We start from the raw sequence: 24,378 nt of genomic DNA, 5'->3' as shown, positions 1-24,378 counted from the left end.
TCTCTCCCTTTCTCTGTAGCCATGTCTTTCAAATAAATAAATAAATAAATCTTAAAAAAAACCATGCATTTTGAAATTCATTAGAGAATGACATATTAGCTCAACCTTGTAAAGCTTCACATTTTATGCTTAAATAAGGCTGATAGGGGCTGGTGCTGTGGCATACTGGATAAAGCCGCTGCCTGCAGTGCAGGCATCCCATATGGGCACCAGTTCATGTCCCGGATGCTCCACTTCCGATCCAGCTGTCTGCTATGGCCTGGAAAGCAGTAGAAGATGGCCAAGTCCTTGTGCCCCTGCACCCACATGGGAGATACAGAAGAAGCTCCTGGCTCTGGCTCTGCATCGGCACAGCTCCAGCCACTGCAGCCAATTGGAGAGTGAACAGTGGATGGAAGACTTCTCTCTCTCTCTCTCTTTCTCTGCCTTTCAAATAAACAATCTTAAAGAAAATAAGGCTGATAAATGGGACTTGTGCTATTTGAGAGTCCCTTAGAGCATCTGTCTTCTCTGGACATTTGAAGATGCCTGTTAAATTGTCTTTCAGTCTTCATGAGTTGTAGAGGTTCTCTTTTACTGGATGATTTGAGGATCAGCCGATCTCGATATCAGAAGAGGAAGTTTCAGTGGTTGGAGACAAAGCAATGAGGTGAACTTGCTTTAGTGAATCAGGACTCTACCCTTTCAATCCTCCAAACAACACAGGGGCTAAGAAACATAGCTGGATCAGAAGTGGAGCAAACAGGATAAGAACCAGCCCCTACATAGGGTGACAGTGCTGTAGGCAGAGGCTTAACCTACTGCACCACAGTGGCAGCCCTTTGAATTTAAGATGATGACCTTGATGAATTATATGCAGACATGATCTCAACTTTTGTTGTGCTGTGTTCAACAAGCTCAGTTAACACAGAATCTTTAAGACTCATGAAGGAGGGGTTACTGACATTGCTCAGGAGAATGTGCCCAGATGATTGATGGAGTAGCGTGTCAACCGAGCTCAGGCCAAATCATTTAAACTTGTAGAATAATTTGGTAAGAAGAATGTCAATAGACATTTTGTTCATTCTCCCATCTGTGCTCTCTGCTTCTTATGGGTTTCAATTTCTATTGACTATCTTTTATGTGAGCTTACTGGCCATATTACATATGACTAGGATTAGTTTTCAACTATTAAATATTCAATAGATATTGAAAACAATATTGGTATTAAATTTATTTGCAGTCTCTACGTCCCTGGAAACTCAGCCCAGCATCTTAGAAACTAGCTTGATGTAGCTTAGCTTAATTAGAAATGTAATAAAAACAGATATACTATAAAATGTCATTTTATTCATAGATTTGTGGATCCATAGAATATTAAAAACATTGATATCATCTAAGTTATCATAAAAAGGATTACAAGAGATTAAAATAAATTTAAAACATGCAAATATATGAAAATAAAATGCCACATCATATCAGGAAGGTGGGTACTTAATGTTGCTGGGGAGTGTCCAAGGGCACAAGCTTCTAAAATTGTGATGATGAGAAGGTGGATTAAAAGGTCTCTGGAGCGAGTGGTTGCGTGGCCTATAAAAAGGTGTTGACTGTGGGGAAAAAAAAACTTCATAAGCAACAGATAATTAGTAGATACAAGACCCAAGTTTAATTTAAAATGCTCAAAAGAGACAGACTGTCTTTGAGCTCGTAACAATGGGAATGGAGCCAGCTGAAATATACAAACTTTAGATTATGATCTTTATTTTCTTCAAAAGATTTATTTATTTGAAAGTCAGAGTTAGAGAGGAGAGGCAGAGAGAGAGGTCTTCCATCTGCTGGTTTACTCCCCAATGGGTTGCAAAGACTGGAGCTATGCCGATCTGAAGCCAGGAGCCAGGAGCTTCTTCCAGGTCTCTCACAAGGGTGCAGGGGCCCAAGGACTTGGACCATCTTCTACTGCCTTCCCAGGCCACAGCAGAAAGTTGGATAGGAAGTAGAGCATCCATATCAGATGCCAGCGCTTCAGGCCGGGGCATAACTTGCTGTGCCACAGTGCCGGCCCCAGATTATGATCTTTTTAAAAACTTGCAGATATGCACTATATCACAAATACTCCAGATTTTAAAAGTGGGGGCAACAGATCTTACCTCTTGAGGATCATAAAAAAAATTTAGGAAAGTATAAAATCTCTTTAAAATTTGTTTAAACTGGATCCAGTGATAGAACCCAAGTAATTTAACTTATATGTTTCCTTCAGAGGTCCCTTTCCAACTTAAGACATTTTGGGGGCCGGCGCTGTGGCATAGCAGGTAAAGCCACCACCACCTGTAGTGCCAGCATCCCATATGGTTGCTGGTTTGAGTCCTGGCTGCTCCACTTCCTATCCAGCTCTCTGCTATGGCCTGGGAAAGCAGTAGAAGATGGTCCAAGTCCTTGGGCCCCTGCACCCTTGTGAGAGACCTGGAAGAATCTCCTGGTTTGGATTGGCGCAGCTCTGGCTGTTGTGGCCAATTGGGGAGTGAACCAGCAGATGGAAGACCTCTCTCTCACTGGCTCTCCTTCTCTCTGTGTGTAACTCTGACTTTCAGGGCAGCCGCTAAACCCCATCCCACCCATATATTTGCCGGGTTTTTTTTTTTGGCATTTCTTTTTTTAACTTTTATTTAATGATATTTGCCGTTAATATAGGATCGGACGCAGAATTCAGGCCCTGGATTCCAATGCCTGTAAAAAGGCTTCTGCTAACCAAGGGTTGAGGATATGCTTGTGTCTTTCCAGAGAATGCGGAACAGCCCATTTGGATACCAGCCAGAAACATCAAGCCTGCAACTGACAGTCAACCAGAACCAGCTGCACAAGACTGAGAGTCTGCCTTATTAGCAGATGCACCTGCCCTATCATCTTACCCTGAGAAACTCCCCATAGCCACTTGTGTGTATGAATTTTTAATTTTACTTTAAATGATAAGTTTCTAGATACCTCATTCTGTCTAAGGGACCCTACCCTCGCTGTTCTGGGTATCCATAGGTTGTGTATTCTTCAGCAGTACATACACTAATGTTGGATGTCCACATGGCTATTAACTTCCTCTATTACTTTATTCGATTTCCGGCAAGATGGCGGAATAGGAAGGGAGCACACTGATAGTCTGGGGAGAGATAGTTTAATAAAAGTGGAGATACTGCAGGTTCAAGGAAGAGTAGGGGAGGAAATAGCAGAAGAAACTCTTCCGGAACGCGTGACTCACAGCGGACCTGCGTGGAGAGCGTGGGAGCCCACAGTTCGGGACATCAGCGGCAGACTCAACACACCAGCGCTGGAACGCGAGGTGAGCCGAACCTCAATAGCCCGAGACACCGGCAGGCAAGCGGAGAGAGGAGACTAGAGGGAACGACCCCCGGGGGGGGAAGTTCACAAGGCTAACTGGAAGAGAGAGAGAGAGAGAGAAAAGGGTGACTATTCAGAACAATCGAAGAAGAGGGAGTCCTCCCAAATTCTTTCTATGAAGCCAGCATCACCTTAATTCCTAAGCCAGAGAAAGATGCAGCACTGAAAGAGAATTACAGACCAATATCCCTGATGAACATAGATGCAAAAATCCTCAATAAAATTCTCGCCAATAGAATGCAACAACACATCAGAAAGATCATTCACCCAGACCAAGTGGGATTTATCCCTGGTATGCAGGGATGGTTTAATGTGCGCAAGACAATCAATGTGATACACCACATTAACAGACTGCAGAAGAAAAACCATATGATTCTCTCAATAGATGCCGAGAAAGCATTTGATAAAATACAACACCCGTTCATGATGAAAACTCTAAGCAAACTGGGTTTGGAAGGAACATTCCTCAATACAATCAAAGCAATCTATGAAAAACCCACAGCCAACATCCTATTGAATGGGGAAAAGTTGGAAGCATTTCCACTGAAATCTGGAACCAGACAGGGATGCCCACTCTCACCACTGCTATTCAATATAGTTCTGGAAGTTCTAGCCAGAGCTATTAGGCAAGAAAAAGTAATTAAAGGGATACAAATTGGGAAGGAAGAACTCAAACTATCCCTCTTTGCAGATGACATGATTCTGTATTTAGGGGACCCAAAGAACTCTACTAAGAGACTATTGGAACTCATAGAAGAGTTTGGCAAAGTAGCAGGGTATAAAATCAATGCACAAAAATCAACAGCCTTTGTATACACAGACAATGCCATGGCTGAGGAAGAACTTCTAAGATCAATCCCATTCACAATAGCTACAAAAACAATCAAATACCTTGGAATAAACTTAACCAAAGACGTTAAAGATCTCTACGATGAAAATTACAAAACCTTAAAGAAAGAAATAGAAGAGGATACCAAGAAATGGAAAAATCTTCCATGCTCATGGATTGGAAGAATCAATATCATCAAAATGTCCATTCTCCCAAAAGCAATTTACAGATTCAATGCAATACCAATCAAGATACCGAAGACCTTCTTCTCAGATCTGGAAAAAATGGTGCTGAAATTTATATGGAGGCACAAGAGACCTCGAATAGCTAAAGCAATCTTGTACAACAAAAACAAAGCCGGAGGCATCACAATACCAGATTTCAGGACATACTACAGGGCAGTTGTAATTAAAACAGCATGGTACTGGTACAGAAACAGATGGATAGACCAATGGAACAGAATTGAAACACCAGAAATCAACCCAAACATCTACAGCCAACTTATATTTGATCAAGGATCTAAAACTAATTCCTGGAGCAAGGACAGTCTGTTCAATAAATGGTGCTGGGAAAATTGGATTTCCACGTGCAGAAGCATGAAGCAAGACCCCTACCTTACACCTTACACAAAAATCCACTCAACATGGATTAAAGACCTAAATCTACGACCTGACACCATCAAGTTACTAGAGAACATTGGAGAAACCCTTCAAGATATTGGCACAGGCAAAGACTTTCTGGAAAAGACCCGGGAGGCACAGGCAGTCAAAGCCAAAATCAACTATTGGGATTGCATCAAATTGAGAAGTTTCTGTGCTGCAAAAGAAACAGTCAGGAGAGTGAAGAGACAACCGACAGAATGGGAAAAAATATTTGCAAACTATGCAACAGATAAAGGGTTAATAACCAGAATCTACAAAGAGATCAAGAAACTCCACAAAAACAAAACCAACAACCCACTTAAGAGATGGGCCAAGGACCTCAATAGACATTTTTCAAAAGAGCAAATCCAAATGGCCAACAGGCACATGAAAAAATGTTCAAGGTCATTAGCAATCAGGGAAATGCAAATCAAAACCACAATGAGGTTTCACCTCACCCCGGTTAGAATGGCTCACATGCAGAAATCTACCAACAACAGATGCTGGCGAGGATGTGGGGAAAAAGGGACACTAACCCACTGTTGGTGGGAATGCAAGCTGGTCAAGCCACTATGGAAGTCAGTCTGGAGATTCCTCAGAAACCTGAAGATAACCCTACCGTTCGACCCAGCCATCCCACTCCTTGGAATTTACCCAAAGGAATTTAAATTGGCAAACAAAAAAGCGGTCTGCACCCTAATGTTTATTGCAGCTCAATTCACAATAGCTAAGACCTGGATCCAACCTAAATGCCCATCAACGATAGACTGGATAAAGAAATTATGGGATATGTACTCTTTAGAATACTATACCGCAGTAAGAAACAACGAAATCCAGTCATTTGCAACAAAATGGAGGAATCTGGAACACATCATGCTGAGTGAAATAAGCCAGTCCCAAAGGGACAAATACCATATGTTCTCCCTGATCGGTGACAACTGACTGAACACCAAGAGGGAAACCTGTTGGAGTGAGGTGGACACTATGGGAAATGGTGGCTTGATCAGCATAGCCCTGACTGTTAATGAACAACTTAACACATTATCCCTCTTAGTAGTTTTTTTTTATCTGTTCTACTTAATATGACTGGTTTAGATCTGTAATTGATGCACAGTTATTCTTAAGTGTTGAAAATTAACTGAAATGTGATCCCTGTTGAACATGGTGGTGGGAATGGGAGAGGGAAGAGATGTATAATCTGGGACATGCTCAGGCTGACTTGCCCCAAGTGGTGGAGTTGGAAGCATACCAGGGGATTCCAATTCAATCCCATCGAGGTGGCATGTACCAATGCCATCTCACTGTTCCAGGTGATCAGTTTCAGTTCACAGTTGGTCATGGTGAAGGGACTGGGAGTCAAAGGGAACACATAGACAAGTCTAGTACCTGCTAACGCTAACCAATGGAGTAAATAAAGGGGAGAGTGATCCAACATGGGAAGTGAGATACTCAGCAGACTCATAGAATGGCAGATGTCCTAAATAGCACTCTGGCCTCAGAATCAGCCCTAAAGGCATTCGGAGCTGGCTGAAAAGCTCATGAGAGTATTTCAGGCATGGAAAGCCAAGACACTCTGGCAAAAGATCTCTGCGAGTGAGATCCCAGTGGAAAAAACAGGTCATCAAAGAAGGAGGTACCTTTCTCTGAAGGGAGGAGAGAACCTCCACTTTGACTATGACCTTGTCTAAACAAGATAAGAGTCAGAGAACTCAGAGGGCTTCCATAGCCTTGGAAACTCATGACTGGAGCATAGGGAGATTACTGATGCCATAGACAGGAGTGTCAATTGGTAAAGTCAACAACAGGAGTCACTGTGCACTTACTCCTCATGTAGGATCTCTATCCTTAATGTGCTGTACATTGAGATTTAATGCTATAACGAGTACTCAAACAATATATTTCACTTTTTGTTTCTATGGGGGTGCAAACTGTTGAAATCCTTACTTAATGCATACTAAACTGATCCTCTGTAAAAAAAAAAAAAAAAATTATCAATTCCCAACTTGACTCTCACTGGGATTAAACATGACAATAGGTCTGATCTGATTTCATCATCATTTAAAAAATCATCTATTATTTTTCACTTTATGTTTCTGTGTGGGAGCAAACTGTTGAAATCCCTACTTAATGTATACTAAGCTGATCTTCTGTATATTAAGATAATCGAAAATGAATCTTGATGTGAATGGAAGGGGAGAGGGAGTGGGAAAGGGGAGGGTTGTGGGTGGGAGGGACGGTATGGGGGGAAGCCATTGTAATCCATAAGTCGTACTTTGGAAATTTATATGCATTAAATAAAAGTTTAAAAAAAAAAAAAAACTTCCTCTATTACTTTATTCAAAATTGTCTATTTAGGGGCCATCAAAGAAGGAGGTACCTTTCTCTGAAGAGAGGAGAGAACTTCCACTTTGATTATGGCCTTGTCTAAATAAGGTCAGAGTTGGTGAACTCAAGAGGCTTCCATAGCCTTGGCAGCTCATGACAAGAGCCTCGGGTGATTACTTAAGACATAAATAAGAGTGCCAATTGTTGAATCAACAACAGGAGTCACTGTGCACTTGCTCCCCTTGTAGGATCTCTGTCCTTAATGTGTTGTGCTATGCAAATTAATGGTAAAACTAGTCTTCAAACAGTACTTTATACTTTGTGTCTGTGTGGGTGCAAACTGTTGAAATCTTAGTATAGAGTTGATCTTCTGTATATAAAGATATTAGAAATGAATCTTAATGAAGAATGGGATGGGAGAAGGAGTAGGAGATGGGATGGTTGCAGGTGGGAGGCGGGTATGGGGGGAAGAACTGCTATAACCCAAAATTTGTACTTTTGAAATTTATATTTATTAAATAAGTTTTCCATAAAAACTAAAATCATCTACTCTTTGAGTGATTTCCTTGTTATATTATCTACACTTCCACACATATCAGTATTTCTATATCTCCTTTATTTTCTCTCTGTAACATTAAACATTACTATACATTTACTTATCTGTCTTATTATTGCTTTTCTCATTCTTTACAATGTAAGATGAAGAAAGGGAGGGTTTTTCATTAGTGTATTTTTAGGCATAAAACAGTGTTTTGTTTTTAGTAATCTCTAAATATACAATAGTAAACTGGATGAATGGTACTGCGGCAGTGCTAAATCACTTATGTTGGTATTTCAAGTAAAATTTTGTACAGGAAAATAAAAACTACTTGGATTGATGCCAACTGATGGTATGGCATATTCCTGCTGTATAATGGCCTGGACCTCTTCAGATGTACAAATGTAATGGATTAAGCTACTGCTAGAAAGGCTGGCATCCCATATGGGCATCAGTTGGGTCATAGCTGCTCTGCTTCTGATCTAGCTCCCTGCTAATATGCCTGGGAGAGTAGAGGAAGATGCCCCCTGCACCCCTGTGGGAGACCCATATGAAGCTCCTGGCTTCTGGCTCTGGCCTGGCCCAGCTCTGGCCATTATGGACATTTGGGGATTGAACCAGTAGATGGATAATCTCTCTCTTCCTCTGTAAATTTGCCTTTCAAATCTTTTTAAAAATTTACAAATCCAAAAAGAAATCTGTGTTTTTGTACCTAGGTCTATGTATCTACGTAGTACCTACCCATCATCACCTATCCATCTATGCTTTTTTTTTGGTATGGGGAAATTTATTTTAGAATTTTAACTTGGGTTCACAACCTCTGCTGCTTTGAAGGAGTTTGCATTGCTTCCTGACAGCTCTCATTTATCAAAACACTGGTAAAACCATAAACATTGTATGACCATTGTAAGAAAAAGTAGTAATGGTGGGCAGATGGCAGGTAAGTATTATTTGAAATGGGAAAATACATCTGGAAAGGGACTTCTAAACTTTTTATTTGAAAGGCAGAGCGAGAGTTGAGAGTTCTTCCATCCACTGGTTCACTCCCCAAATGGCTGCAGGACTGGGCCAGGCTGAGGCCAGGATCCAAGAATTTCATCCAAGTTTCCCACATGGGTGCAGGGGCCCAAAGACTTGAGCCATCATCCACTGCTTTTCCGAGGTGCATTAGCAGAGAGCTGGATCAGAAGTGGAGCAGCTGGAATTTGAACTGGTGTCCATATGGAAATCTGGCATTGTAGGGAGTGGCTTAACCTGTTATACCACACAGATCCCTTGAAGGGTAGTTTTCAAATTAGTGGGTCAAATATCAAGAACTCTGTCACTGGGAATATAAATTTGGGCTTTGCAAAGGAGTTCTCTTTTTATTTATGTGACAGAGTTACAGACAGTGAAAGAGACAGAGAGAGAAAGGTCTTCCTTCCATTGGTTCACTCCCCAAATGGCCACAATGGCCGGAGCTATGCCAATCTGAAGTCAGGAGCCAGGTGCCTCTTCCTGGTCTCCCATGTGGGTGTGGGGACCCAAGCACTTGGGCCATCCTCCACTGCCTTCCCAGGCCACAGCAGAGAGCTGGACTGGAAGAGGAGCAAAAGGGACTAGAACCCAGCGCCCATATAGGATGCCAGCGCTACAGGCGGAGGATTAACCTAGTGCACCATGGTGCTGGCCCTAGGAGGTCTCTTTAAACCAGGAACTTGTGTTTCAGAGCCCAGGAGAGTAGCTAAGCCTGCCATTGTGGTTGCCATTCCTTACACATAGTTTGGAAGAAGCAATCAGAATGATGGGTCATAGGAAGGAAAAGCAGAACAAAACATTTTTGAATTGTACTTAGCTTTATTTCTCTGCAAGGAAAAAAGGTGGTCACAAGAAATAAGATGCCAGATGCCAACAGACAATTTCTCAATACCTGCCCCTACTAAGGATTGGAACGTCTTGGACTTGGCTTAGGAAGACTGAGATAAAAGTGTCTACTTGCTCACCTAGAAACAAAACTGATCCTTATGGAAAGAACGAGGTTTGGGAACAACTTTGGCTTCAGAAAGTAGGTTTTCTTTGCTTGAATTCAGGCTAATTGGATATCCAAATAGAAAATATCTTTCTAGTATCTGAGCAGAAAATATGTAGTAATTACATGGGCAAAGGTGAATTAAACTTTAGGTAAATGAGAACCCAGTTAGGATCAAGACAAGCTCAATGGCCAGTTTGGAACTTGGAAAACTCTGTCCTGTACTTAGAAATCTTATTGTACAGAAGAAAGTGACCGTGCTTGAACCATTATCAAAGAGAATGTCCCAAGTCCTTGGGCCCCTGCACTTGCATGGGGGACCCGGAAGAAGCTCCTGACTTAGAATTGGCACAGCTCTGGCCGTTGCGGCCATCTGGGGAGTGAACCATCAGATGGAAGACCCCCCCCCTCCCTGCTCTCTGTGACTCCTCCTTTTGAATAAATATATATATATATATTTAAAGAAAGCAAAGAGGATAGAATTGAGATTCCCCCTGTGGTACCATGGTTTCCAGATTTTTTTCAAAGATGTATTTATTTATTTGAGAGGCTGAGTTACAGGGAGAGGGAGAGACAGAGACAGAGGTCTTCCATCTGCTGGCTCACTCCCCAGATGGCTGCAACAGTGATTTCTGCTGTTCTGAAGCCAGGAGCCTGGAGCTTCTTTTGGGTCTCCCACATGGGTGCAGGGGCCCAAGCACTTGGGCCATCTTATACTACCTTCCCAGGCCATTAGCTGGATCAGAAGTGGAGCAAACAGGATAAGAACCAGCCCCTACATAGGGTGACAGTGCTGTAGGCAGAGGCTTAACCTACTACACCACAGTGGCAGCCCTTCGAATTTAAGATGATGACCTTGATGCATTATATGCAGACATGATCTCAACTTTTGTTGTGCTGTGTTCAACAAGCTCAGTTAACACAGAATCTTTAAGACTCATGAAGGGAGGGGTTACTGACATTGCTCAGGAGAAGGTGCCCAGATGATTGATGGAGTAGCGTGTCAACCGAGCTCAGGCCAAATCATTTAAACTTGTAGAATAATTTGGTAAGAAGAATGTCAATAGACATTTTGTTCATTCTCCCATCTGTGCTCTCTGCTTCTTATGGGTTTCAATTTCTATTGACTATCTTCTATGTGAGCTTACTGGCCATATTATATATGACTAGGATTAGTTTTCAACTATTAAATATTCAATAGATATTGAAAACAATATTGGTATTAAATTTATTTGCAGTCTCTACGTCCCTGGAAACTCAGCCCAGCATCTTAGAAACTAGCTTGATGTAGCTTAGCTTAATTAGAAATGTAATAAAAACAGATATACTATAAAATGTCATTTTATTCATAGATTTGTGGATCCATAGAATATTAAAAACATTGATATCATTTCAAAGTTATCATAAAAAGGATTACAAGAGATTAAAATAAATTTAAAACATGCAAATATATGAAAATAAAATGCCAAATCGTATCAGGAAGGTGGGTACTTAATGTTGCTGGGGAGTGTCCAAGGGCACAAGCTTCTAAAATTGTGATGATGAGAAGGTGGATTAAAAGGTCTCTGGAGCGAGTGGTTGCGTGGCCTATAAAAAGGTGTTGACTGTGGGGAAAAAAAAACTTCATAAGCAACAGATAATTAGTAGATACAAGACCCAAGTTTAATTTAAAATGCTCAAAAGAGACAGACTGTCTTTGAGCTCGTAACAATGGGAATGGAGCCAGCTGAAATATACAAACTTTAGATTATGATCTTTATTTTCTTCAAAAGATTTATTTATTTGAAAGTCAGAGTTAGAGAGGAGAGGCAGAGAGAGAGGTCTTCCATCTGCTGGTTTACTCCCCAATGGGTTGCAAAGGCTGGAGCTATGCCGATCTGAAGCCAGGAGCCAGGAGCTTCTTCCAGGTCTCTCACAAGGGTGCAGGGGCCCAAGGACTTGGACCATCTTCTACTGCCTTCCCAGGCCACAGCAGAAAGTTGGATAGGAAGTAGAGCATCCATATCAGATGCCAGCGCTTCAGGCCGGGGCATAACTTGCTGTGCCACAGTGCCGGCCCCAGATTATGATCTTTTTAAAAACTTGCAGATATGCACTATATCACAAATACTCCAGATTTTAAAAGTGGGGGCAACAGATCTTACCTCTTGAGGATCATAAAAAAAATTTAGGAAAGTATAAAATCTCTTTAAAATTTGTTTAAACTGGATCCAGTGATAGAACCCAAGTAATTTAACTTATATGTTTCCTTCAGAGGTCCCTTTCCAACTTAAGACATTTTGGGGGCCGGCGCTGTGGCATATCAGGTAAAGCCACCACCACCTGTAGTGCCAGCATCCCATATGGTTGCTGGTTTGAGTCCTGGCTGCTCCACTTCCTATCCAGCTCTCTGCTATGGCCTGGGAAAGCAGTAGAAGATGGTCCAAGTCCTTGGGCCCCTGCACCCTTGTGAGAGACCTGGAAGAATCTCCTGGTTTGGATTGGCGCAGCTCTGGCTGTTGTGGCCAATTGGGGAGTGAACCAGCAGATGGAAGACCTCTCTCTCACTGGCTCTCCTTCTCTCTGTGTGTAACTCTGACTTTCAAATAAATAAATCTTAAAAAAATGATATTTTGGTCTCCTTGTAAAAGGTAAGAAAAAAATAATTGAGAGTGCCTGAATCTATCAACCCCTGCTTCCATTGTGTCATCATTTTGTATTCAAGTGCTCAGTTCTGAATTTTATAAAATAAAATCTTTACTGACAAAGGATAAACATTTAGGATGAGGAGAGTATAGGACTGTTGAGTATAGGGCCTTCCTCATATTAATACTGAATATGGTGTGATGCAAAGTTCAAGGGAGAAAATCTCATATACCCCTGCTTGGATACCTCTACCACCAAATTGTATGTCTTTTTAGACTTCAGTAGGGAGTTTATACCTTACCTGTTTTTACTTGTCTCCAGTGCCTTTTTTTAGTCATAAAACACTTGATTGCAAACACGAAAATTTGGCTCTTGTAGGTAACCTTACCCAGTTATCTCTGAAGTGGGCAGAGCGACACATTGCACAGTATCTGTTCTGTATCAAGAACCAGTTTTCATCAGGCATACTCATTACATTGTTATCACGTACAACGTAGGTGCTTTCAAAAGAAAGAAAAAAAGGAATTAAAATATAAAAGGTTAAGAGTTATTTCTGGGATTGACTTTCAGCATAAGGTATTAGGTCTTATTTTAACAGCTACAACTCATTATATTGTCATATTATTCTTGGTTAATACCCTCAGATCCTCACTACAACTTCCATTGATAACAAATTATGGACAAAGAAATTGTTCTATTAAATTGGGAAAAACTATTTCAAGAAGACAGTCAGTGTTTTATAGTAACTTTTGCCTGAAACTAGCAGTTGGTCTAAGGCAAGACATTCCTAGAACCTCTTGATGTTAATTAATAGGTTATCAGGAGCTAATGAAATTCTATTACTTTTATTTTAGTGATTACATTACAGTCAGACTTCAGACAGGTTGGAAGATGAGCGACAAGAGCCTACTAACCAGCCATAAAGACAGAGCATTGTGATGTAAAACAATGGTTTTGAGTCATTTTTCCTGTAATTAGATCTGGGGCTTTCTAGTTGTATGAAAATACCAAATCATTTAATATATCTATGTCCAAGTTTCCCAGTCATTTAGCAGAGACAGAATTAGTGACCCATGTAAATGATCAGTCGTGAGGATTAAGATGCCAGAAGTTCTTGGAAATTTGTGGTTGGCATATAGTTCTGTAAATGAAGTTTTTGCTATTAGCAAGTGACATGCAACACTTTTTTTTTTTTAACCAAAAACTGCTCTCTAGCAGAATCTGTGCTTAGCAAAATTTCTGTTTAATCCAGCTTGCTTAAAAGAAATTGAGTATCTACTGCTTAAAGGATAAAATTTTTTCATTTTGTTTAAAGGGATGTTGGATACTTTTTTTCATTTTAATTTTTTTTGTTTCCAGAGAAGAAATATTTGGTTTCGATCCCCTCTCCCAGAGGAAATTATGGAAGGAAAGATGTTTTCTTTTCCTGGCTTATCTCTTCTGTTCCAGGGAACAGGAAAACATTATCTCATGGTGAATTGTCTCTCAAGGGCCAGTTCTGGCTCACGGGTTGGACAAGAGGTCAGGTTATTGGATAGTTTTTTTTTTTTTTAAATTACCAGATTCACTTTAGGGTAAACTTGCAGGAGACCACTTAGTTGTGGATCTAAAGCCTCATTTTCCAACTGACTTTGTTATAAATAAACTATATCTTCTACATGATGTATTGCTTAAGCAATTTCAAATTCCTGAGGGGAAATGCATTGCTACTTATTTGATTTCTTATTTTTTAAAAAATTAGTTGAAAGTCAGAGTTATAGAGAGAGGAGGAGAGGGGGGAGAGGGGAGAGAGAGGGGGAGGGAGAGGGGGGAGGGAGAGGGGGGAGGGAGACGGGGGGAGGGAGACGGGGGGAGGGAGACGGGGGGAGGGAGAGGAGGAGAAGGGGAGAGGGGGGAAGGGGGAAGGGGGGAAGGGGGGAAGGGGGGAAGGGGGAGGGAGAGAGGGGGAGGGAGAGGGGGGAGGGAGAGGGGGGAGGGAGAGGGGGGAGGGAGAGGGGAGGGAGAGGGGAGGGAGAGGGGAGGGAGAGGGGGGGAGGGAGGGGGGGAGGGAGAGGGGGGGAGGGAGGGGGGGAGGGAGAGGAGGAGAGGAGGAGAAGGGGAGAGGGGGGGAAGGGGGGAAGGGGGGAAGGGGGGAAGGGGGAAGGGGGGAAGGGGGGAAGGGGGGAAGGGGGGAAGGGGGGGAAGGGGGCAAGGGGGGGAAGGGGGAAGGGGGGGAAGGGGGAAGGGGGGAAGGGGGGAAGGGGGGAAGGGGGGAAGGGGGGAAGAGTGAAGGGGAAGGGGGGAAGGAGGAAGGGGGGAAGGGTGAAGGGGAAGGGGGGGAAGGAGGAAGGGGGAAGGAGGAAGGGGGAGGGGGGAAGGGGAGAAGGGGGAGGGGGAGGGGGGAAGGGGGAGGGGGGAAGGGGGAGGGGGAAGGGGGAGGGGAGACAAGGGGGAGGGGAGACAAGGGGGAGGGGAGACAAGGGGGAGAGGAGGAGAGGAGGAGAAGGGGAAGGGGGGAAGGGGGAAGGGGGGAAGGGGGAAGGGGAGAAGGGGGAAGGGGAGAAGGGGGAAGGGGAGAAGGGGGAAGGGGAGAAGGGGGAAGGGGAGAAGGGGGAGGGGAGAGGGGGAGGGGAGAGGGGGAGGGGAGAGGGGGAGGGGAGAGGGGGAGGGGAGAGGGGGAGGGGAGAGGGGGAGGGGAGAGGGGGAGGGGAGAGGGGGAGGGGAGAGGAGGGAGAGAGGAGGGAGAGAGGAGGGAGAGAGGAGGGAGAGAGGAGGGAGAGAGGATCTTCTACCTGCTAGTTCACTCTCCGAAGGCCAGAATGGCCTTCAAGCTAGGATCCCAGGACTTCTGGGTCTCCCACATGGGTGCAGAGCTCAAGTGCTTGGGTTATCTTCTGCTGCTTTTCCCTGCATTAACAGGAAGCTGGATTGGAAGTGGAGCAGTCAAGTCTTAAACGCATCCATATGGGATGCTGGCATCACTGGTGGAGGCTTAATTTGCTACATCACAACATAGGCCTCTTATATGATTTCTAACTCTTCTGCACAACTCAGAGCCTCCTGAATTGTACAGGAGTCACAGTCAATTTGCATACTTAAGAAATCACTGCAGATTATGTGGTCGACTGTTTGCATAATGAATTATATTTGATGGTGTGTCTTCATGATCCATGTAGTAGAGTAGACAGAAAGAATTAAGGGTCTAGAATAAAGAAGCAAGGTCTACTCTTGGCTTTGTAATTTTGTGTAACTCATTTGGTCTGAATTTTGGCCTCTGAATGGTGGATTGGTTGTAAAAATGGATAAGATGGACAGATATGTAGCTGAGAAGTTATATAAAAACTGTCATGATTTTCAGTAATAAGCTGTGATACATTTTGGCAAAAAGCCATTGATATTTGTGGGAGGAATCAATAGATATTTTAAACTGACCTGGGAACCATACATTGCAAATGGAGTTCAGCAGAAAATGATCGATTCCTTGGTGTATAGGTAAGCCAGGAATGGATGACAACTCTATCAAAGAAAACCTGGTGGGAAAAGAAATGCATATTCATTTGTCACAATATATTTTATAAAACTTGTCTAATTCAGGGTCTCTAAACATCTAAATATTTATCCTAATTAAGATGATTAAATTCTCTCTTGCAAAGCAGAAGCACTCAGCTGAAGCAGAAAACAAAAATACATTCCTATGATTTTTGAATAGAATTGGCAACATGGGAGGGTGGGTCAGTTGACCCTGAGACTTTCCATTAGTCTTCTCAAATTAAAATTCTAGAAGAGAAAAATTTTCATGGCTAGTTAGGAGAAAAGTTATTCTACAAGAACACTTAAAGGAGTAGATAATTATCATAGAACTTAAAATACTTTATATCTCAAAATTGTGATATATTCTCTTTACTTCTGATTTCCAAATATCTGAAAGTATTAGACAAAATGGAAGATAGCTAATTAAAAGTGAGGTAATTATGCTAACCAGTAGAGTTTTTTGGTTATAAAACATAATGGGTCTTCTTTATGCATATTATAAAAAAGCTATGTATAGATTTCAAATTTTTATACCAAACTAACTTATCTTTTAATTCTATTTTCCAGGGTCATTTTGAAATCTCCTTGTATACTCTCCATAGGGAACATTTGAAATACATTTGTTGGGCAACAAAGAAGCAACAATTTCTATGATCATATCCTGTATAAAACATCTAACTATTTGCATGTATGCCTACCTTTGCCCTCCATTTTTCCTGCTACTGAGATCATTTTATATTTTATGTGGGGTTATCTTCTCTATTTCCACATTAACAGAAAGGTTCCCATGTCATTACTTATTGTAATAAGCTATACTTATTGTATACTTATTAGCTGCACAGTATCCTGTAAGATGGCTGAATCATGTGCTTCCTAATAGCTAAATGATTTATCTCACTCAGCTATTCTAATCAAGAGGTAAGATGGAGGAGAGGCAATTTTAAAAAATTTGAAATGCCATCATCTGGATTGACAGAATTTATGCTATTTCAGTTGTATACAGCCCTGAACAGTTTCTTCTTCTACTTCTATTTGCTCAATTCTTTACTTAGTATAGGGTTAATCTTATGAGTATAAACTGAAAGTAGATCATTGTAAGGATTAAGGGTGGAATAACTCAGGAAGGAGGAGAAAGGATGGGAGCATGGGTAGGATGGTAGGGTTGGAAGTATCACTATGTTCCTAAATCTGTACACATGAAATCTGCATACCTTAAACATTTTTTAAGATTTTATTTGAGAGGTAGAGTAACAGACAGTGAGAGGGAGAGAGAGAGAAAGGTCTTCCTTCCATTGGTTCACTCCCCAGATGGCTGGAGCTACACTGATCTGAAGCCAGGAGCCAGGTGCTTCTTCCTGGTCTCCCATGTGAGTGCAGGGGCCCAAGGACTTGGGCCATCTTCTACTGCTTTCCCAGGCCACAGCAGAGAGCTGGATTGGAAGAGAAGCAGCCGGGACTCGAACTGGCCCCCATATGGGATGCCAGCGCCACAGGTGGAGGATTAACCTACTGCACCACTGTGCTGGCCCCCTTTAAATAAAATTTTTAAAAAATGTTGTAAAAATAAGCTCCTTAGTGGAAGGCTCCTTAGATTGTTGAGGTAGAAGAGATGGAGAGTGTGATTATTTAAACCAGAGTCTATCAACCTTGACATTATTGGCATTTTAACTCCAATAATGTGTTGTGGGTAGCTCTCCTGCGCTTTGAAGGTTGCTTGGCAGCATCTCTGGCTTCTACTCATCATTCCAGCCGTCTTCAGTTATGACAACTCAAAACTGTCTTCAAACATTGCCAAGTGTCCTCTGGGTGGCAGTATCATCCTTATGTGATAATATGGGTTTAGGCTTTTGCCTAGGTCTCTAGGTGCTTGTAACTTCTGAAAGTATCTCAAAATGCCTTACATTTTCTTCATGGTAAGAGTAGTTGAATGTACCTGAGTCACAAGCATCCTGCTACGGCGGACACAGGGCTCATGTAATGGAGCTCTGTGTTGGATAAACATAAACTTGTGCTAGGATACCATGATACTTATGGGTCAGTGAAGAGAACTCATTGAAATAACTTCACACCAACATATGCAAGGAACCCCTTGTTTGTGATTTCAAGGCCAAGTTAATGATAGAACATATTTAGTCCTATGTTTAAAGTAGTGCAACTTAAGATGAGTTAGTTCTATTGTGCTTACTAAGGTGTTATAGAAACCTTCTATACCTCTCAAGCTTTCCTTACTTTAATGTTGAAATGCTGCAGGTATGTTTTCAATAACGTTGTCTGTTAAAGAACAAGTAAATTCAATTCCTACTATAAGAACTTCCTAGATAATTCTTTCCTCTGTTCTTCTGGTAATTTTTTAGCCATTGTTACACATTCTATTCTGCTTATGCCAGAATCATAGAAGAAAACTAAAGCAGCTTATCAAAATTGGCATCAGCAAGCCTGATTTCTGACCTTGGTTCTGATATACACTCAGCTTTATAAGTTTGATTACATTGCTTGTTTTTAGTCCTCAATTTCTTAAGCTAAATAAATGGTGATGGTATCAATCTCCTAGGATTATGAGGGTTAGAAAATGGATGCTGTATCATGCCGTACATGTAATGGGTTCTATACCCTAATAGACTGTAAGCTTTTGAAAGGAAGGTCTTTGAGTTTTTTTGCTCTCAGTATGCTATACATAGGTTTCAGGTTAATGAATGAAAATAGAGAAGTTTTGGCCGGCCCTGCGGCTCACTAGGCTAATCCTCCGCCTGTGGCGCCGGCATACCAGGTTCTAGTCCCGGTTGGGGTGCCGGATTCTGTCCCGGTTGCTCCTCTTCCAGTCCAGCTCTCTGCTGTAGCCTGGGAGTACAGTGGGGGATGGCCCAAGCACTTGGGCCCTGCACCCGCATGGGAAACCAGGAGGAAGCACCTGGCTCCTGGCTTCGGATCCGCGCAGCACGCCAGCCATAGCTGCCATTTGGGAGGTGAACCAATGGAAAGGGAAGACCTTTCTCTCTGTCTCTCTCTCACTGTCCACTCTGCCTGTTAAAAAAAAAAAAAGAAAATAGAGAAGTTTCTTCATGTTTCTCCTAAGCTATATATGGCACTGATTGGCAATACCAGCTATACATTACATAAAGAACAAACAGAGCAGCACTTCCAAAAAGTTTTCAGATGGCACTGGGCGAAATGGTTGCTTCTCTTACCTGCTTTACAATTCCACAGAGATTAAGGGGATAATCAAACTTTAATTCATATGGTCGCACTTGAGTTGCTGGACAGCCAGTTCCTAAAAATAATTCATCAGGACCTACCAATTCATTCTCATAAAATAGTGCTCTTTTAACTGTAGCACGGAAATAAAAATGACTGCATTCCAACAACACTGTTAAAAGAGGAGAAAAAAAAATCAGTAATTTTGTTTCAGTGAAGAGCTCGGAGAAATTTGAACAGGCTTGGGTCACATGAAGGATGACCATCGTTAGTTAAAACAAATGAAACTGAAGAGATTTGTGTAAAAATGATTCCCTTCACAATGTAATTCCCTTCTTGTCCCTCCTTTTCTCATTGATACCTCCCAAATGAGCAGCATCAACTTCCATGCATTCCTGTTTTTCTGAAAAATGTTTGTCTGAGAAAGAGCCACTGTGGCCATCTCTGGTAGAGGAACAGAGGTCCACGTCTTTAGCGGGGCACTCATACCAGGCACTCAGCTCCCTAGTACTGGTGTCCTTGAAAAATTTTGAGCCCTTTGAAGGTAGACCCCATGCTTTGATGTTTTACCAGTGGCTGTATGACACACAGTGGCTGGTATACATACACACAGGACAGCATGGAGTGACTCTTCCAGGTTCACAGCACTAGGAAGAGGTGGGACTGGAAGTCATATCTGGATCATTTGCTTTTGGACTACATCAGATTCCCTCAAGGAGATCAAAATATTCAATTTATACCTGGCTTAGACTTCTCTCCTGAGTTTTGGGGCCATCTCTCCTATTGCCTACTGGATACCCAAGAGGATACTTAAAATAGTCCTCTCACCATACACATGATCAGTATGGAACTCCTGATTTTTACTCCACTTCCTACTTATTTTCTCTACATTTTCAGTCAATAGCACCACATTGCAGACATCCCAATCAACATCTTATCTACTATGTCTAACCCCACCCCTCAATCTCCATTTGACATTTCTTTCCTTGTCTATTTGCCTGCCATATGTGTGATCTGCTGGCAGTAAAAATATATTGGTATACAGCCTCTACAAGTAAGGTCCCTGTTATACTTCTGTTTCTGTCCTACTGGAATCATTTAGCATTTAGCTACCTTCAATAGCACCATATAGTATCCCATGTCCAACCAAAAAGCCTCTAGAACTCATTCCCTACTTCTTATTTCCCTTCATATCCACATTCAGTCTATCACCAAGTCTTCTTACTTTTACCTTCAAAATCTGTCTCAAGTCTATTCCCTTTACCATGATCAATGCCCTGGTGCAACAGCCTTGTGAAGGTGCTCCCTACCTCCAGGTTCACTCTCCTAGATAAGCTGCAAACTTGGTTGCAGATTTCTAATTGCTTTCTGTTACAATTAGCATAAAATGTGAAACCCCAATGGCCTGTAAAACTGTATTGCCCTAGTCTGTGAATCTTTCCACCTAACCCTCCTTGATTTGCTAATCCCTAGCCCAGTATATCTTAAGCCAATGCTGCAATTTTAATGCCTCCCTTATTATTCCTAAATAAAATGTACAGATAACATATATATTTAAACATCATTGTAATTCACTAATTATCAAATAAACAAAAGGAAATAGCTTATATTACAGTATCATGTAACTCAGCCAGTCTGCTTTTCCTCTGGATTTTTCCTTTCACTCTTCTTTCACATTCTGACTCAATGCCACCTTCTCAGAAGAAAACCTTACACTGAGTATCTTACTCATGTGGCTTTTCTTTTCCATCTCACATAACCCTATTTATTTCTATAGAACCCTCATCATAATCTGGAATCATCAGTTGTTTCCTTATTTATAGTATTTCCTCCCCAACTACAATTCACAAGTTTCACATGTAGAGGTTGTATACCAATATATTTTTACTGCCAGCAGATCACACATGTGGCAGACAAATAGACAAGGAAAGAAATGTCAAGTGGAGATTGAGGGGGGGTTAGACACGGTAGATAAGATGCTGATTGGGATGTCTGCATCCCACTTTGGAGTGCCTTTGTTTCAGTCCCAGCTCTGCGTCCGATTCCTGCTTCCTCCTAATACACACCCTGGGGAAGCAGCAGATGGTGGCCCAAATAGTTGGGTCCCTGCCACACATTTGGAACACCCAGACTGAGTTTCAGACTGGCTTCAGCCTGGCCCAGCCCCAGCTGTTACAGGCATTTAGGGAGGGAACTGCCAGTGGAAGTTCTTTGTCTAATTCTGTGCTTTTCAAATAAAATAAATAAAAAGAATTTAGGAACTGGAGATTGAGAATTCTGATAATGCTCATCAATGCTAAATGATTCCAGTAGGACAGAAACAGAAGTATAACAGGGACCTTACTTGTAGAAAAGGAATAAGATCTTTGTCAGGCTCTAGTGTTGTTGCTATAGATAGTAACAGAAACAGCCCAAATAAAGCTTCCTGAGTTCAGCAGGGCAAGATTCAATATTTATGGTGAACGTACACACCCACCCCCCATACAAATAATATAAAGTGACTCTGTATCCACTCTAAAGCTTCAGGGACACTTGACAGTAAACTCTAACAGTCTCATAGGCCTCTTTTGCCACCAGCTATCTCCTACTAGGAAAAAAAACCCACAGTTTTTTCAATGCCACCATCTTAAACTTGAGAGAAATTTATATTTACAAAGTAACTCTCAGTTTTTGAAAATTTACATTTCTATTACTAAGTATGAGCTTTTTTCCAATATCCTTGTGAAATTGAGTAAGTAATTTCCACCTTCCATAGATGAGGGAGACAGGGGCTCAGGGGCTCAAAGCTTCAGGTAGCCATATTTGCAGTCTAGTTAGGGATCAATGCTGGCAGTTGAGTCAGGGACCCACCTTGGATAAGTTGTCCACAAGGCATTGTCTGTTTAGAATTATGTCTTCCATAATTCCTCATCTATGTGAAGCGGTTTTTGGAAGGGCATTGGGCAAAGCTTGGAAATGGTCAAAATAGGGTGGTTGAGACCTTTAGTCAATCCCAATTCAATGGACACTCAGCACACTATTCTACTAATTAGGGTTCCCATTGTGAGTAGGAAAAAGACAAATGTTCTTAACATGTGATTCACAACTTTCTCCAGTTAGGCACCTGTATCAGACAGAAAGCCAGGCTCTGATACTTGGGATAGAGAACCTGAAGGCAGGGCCTGATGGGATGGGGTAGAGACCTGGGCTATTCATGGTGAGGGTGTCAACACAACTGTGTCCCCTTTGATTTTTTTTTTATTTGACAGAGTTAGACAGTGAGAGAGACAGAGAGAAAGGTCTTACTTCCTTTGGTTCACTCCCCAAATGGCTGCTACAGCCGGCGCACTGCGCCGATCTGAAGCCAGGAGCCAGGTGCTTCTTCCTGGTCTCACATGCGGGTGCAGGACCCAAGCACTTGGGCCATCCTCCACTGCCCTCCTGGGCCACAGCAGAGAGCTGGCCTGGAAGAGGAGCAACCGGGACTAGAACCCAATGCCCATGTGGGATGCTGGTGCCGCAGGCAGAGGATTAGCCAAGTGAGCCAGGGCGCCAGCCCCTCCCCTTTGATTTTCTTCTCTATCTGTCTCACTCCATTCCCAGCTTTCGCACAACTGCATTTCTAGTAACTGCCAGTAAACCCCCTATAATAAGCATGATAATAATATGATAGCTCATTGCAATGTGCAGAGGGAATTAGAAAGGTTTCTAGAGAATGCCATGTGCAGGGTCAAAGTTCCTCTTGTATAATATCCCCCACTATTTCAAAATCCTCCATTGCCCTGCCTATCCCTTTAGTCTTCTCAAATCACTTTTCTTTTTTGACAGGCAGAGTGGATAGTGAGAGAGAGAGAGAGAGAGAGAGAGAGAGAGAAAGGTCTTGCTTTTTGCCGTTGGTTCACCCTCCAATGGCCGCTGCGGCCAGCGCATTGCACTGATCCAAAGCCAGGAGCCAGGTGCTTCTCCTGTTCTCCCATGTGGGTGCAGGGCCCAAGGACTTGGGCCATCCTTCACTGCACTCCCGGGCCATAGCAGAGAGCTGGCCTGGAAGAGGGCCGACTGGGACTAGAACCCAGGGTGCTGGTGCCGCAGGTGGAGGATTAGCCTAGTGAGCCCCGGCGCCGGCCCTCAAATGACTTTTTAATCAGCCTCTTTGTATTCTACTCATCTTGCCCATATTTCAGCAGTCTGGACATAGATGATCATTTCTGAAACAAAGACTTCTTTTTACCATTTTTTTTTTCATTATGGCTGAAGACCAGAAGCAGTGTTTTCTGCTCCACAATACTCAAATCTTCACCTAGCTAAGGGAAATATTACTCCCAAGATCTACTTCAAATACCACTTCCCCAGGAATTCACTCCTGTCCCTGAAGAATGACATTAATTTTACTTATTGCATGCCTTTATAATCCATCTTATTTTTCCTTCTAAGCAGTTAGAACAGTTATATATCTGCAAGATTTTAAAATTAACATCTATCTCCCTTGAAGTTACCAAGTATCCATGCTTCTTCAAGGGCTTAAGGTATTGTAGAGGGTTCCCACCCGATTCTCTTCTGCAGTAGAGAAACCATGCAACACCCTTGGAGAAACAAGCAGACTTTGAGGGACAGACACATGGGGTCTCAGAATATCCTGAATCATTATAGAATGCTGAGGACGAGTTTATACTTCATCCAGGTGGCTTCTGGGAACCACTGGAGTGTTTAAGAAGTGGTCTGGGTAGAGCTGTATCTGACAAAAAATAGTTATGCATGATGGTCTTGAAAGGAAGAGAGGCAAATTGATAAGGAAGGCCAGCTAAGAACATGTGCTTGCCTAACTTGAGTGTGAAGAGGTGAAAGAACAGATGAAATATCAGTGATGAGAAGACAGAGTTGGGTGGAAGAACAGAGGGTCCAGGCACAACTTAGTGGGCAATTTCAGTATCTCTCAAGTGGGAAGATGTGGGAAAGAGTAATGAGAACTTCAGAGAAAATAACAACAACATGAGGGGAACACTCCATAATATTCACTGGATCAACAGTAAAATAAACATGAACTAACAAGAATTATTAAATACTTAACTTTTAGGATGAGACAATAAAGTTTTAGCAACCAAAGCCCTATGACTCATGGTCATTAAAAAACTACCCCTCAAAGACAGCATTAGTTCACCCTAATACCTGGCTGTTGCCCAGAACACGTCCACATCAAGGAAACAAGTAGCAGCAGTAGTTCTCCTAACACCATAAGGAGTTTCATTATGCCAGGTCTTGGGCTGAGGCCTTTCCAGGCAACAGGAAGTTGAGAGGAGAGGAGCTGGGAAACCTGCAACGTTTTTATACCAGAAGCCTCACTCAGATGTTCTCAATGAACCCAACT

General features: G+C 42.3%; 1 protein-coding gene across 2 annotated transcripts; it reads right to left on the bottom strand.

The window, feature by feature from the left end:
• Positions 1 to 11,032: 11,032 nt before the first annotated feature.
• Positions 11,033 to 24,348, bottom strand: LOC103352028 (oocyte-secreted protein 3). 2 transcript variants are annotated; one of them, XM_089308402.1, is made up of 5 exons: positions 24,180 to 24,348; positions 19,028 to 19,206; positions 15,744 to 15,841; positions 12,721 to 12,832; positions 11,033 to 11,311 (listed from the first exon to the last, which is right to left on the bottom strand). In XM_089308402.1, the coding sequence occupies exons 1-5, from the start codon at positions 24,256 to 24,258 to the stop codon at positions 11,183 to 11,185; spliced, it is 597 nt and encodes a 198-aa protein (XP_089164528.1). In that variant the 5' UTR covers positions 24,259 to 24,348; the 3' UTR covers positions 11,033 to 11,182. The 2 variants fall into 2 exon arrangements, with proteins under 2 accessions (XP_089164528.1, XP_069917799.2); XM_070061698.2 differs by having other exon boundaries at positions 11,218 to 11,311; positions 12,634 to 12,832.
• Positions 24,349 to 24,378: the final 30 nt, after the last annotated feature.

The sequence above is a fragment of the Oryctolagus cuniculus genome, chromosome 1, assembly GCF_051225735.1.
Source record: "Oryctolagus cuniculus isolate XC-2025 breed Fujian yellow rabbit chromosome 1, ASM5122573v1, whole genome shotgun sequence".
In the NCBI taxonomy this organism is placed as follows: Eukaryota; Metazoa; Chordata; class Mammalia; order Lagomorpha; family Leporidae; genus Oryctolagus; species Oryctolagus cuniculus.
Note: the sequence above shows the minus strand (reverse complement) of the source record. Positions and strands in the feature narration are given on the sequence as shown.

What these genes read in the sequence shown, in the direction of transcription:
- LOC103352028 (XM_089308402.1), bottom strand. Translation starts at nt 24,258, where the DNA reads ATGAAACTCCTTATGGTGTTAGGAGAACTACTGCTGCTACTTGTTTCC. An exon ending in TCTGTGGAATTGTAAAGCAG is followed by an intron (nt 15,842 to 19,027) that starts GTAAGAGAAGCA and finishes TTTTCCCACCAG; the next exon opens with GTTTTCTTTGATAGAGTTGT. An exon ending in CCCACTTCAGAGATAACTGG is followed by an intron (nt 11,312 to 12,720) that starts GTAAGGTTACCT and finishes TTTTCCCCACAG; the next exon opens with TCAACACCTTTTTATAGGCC.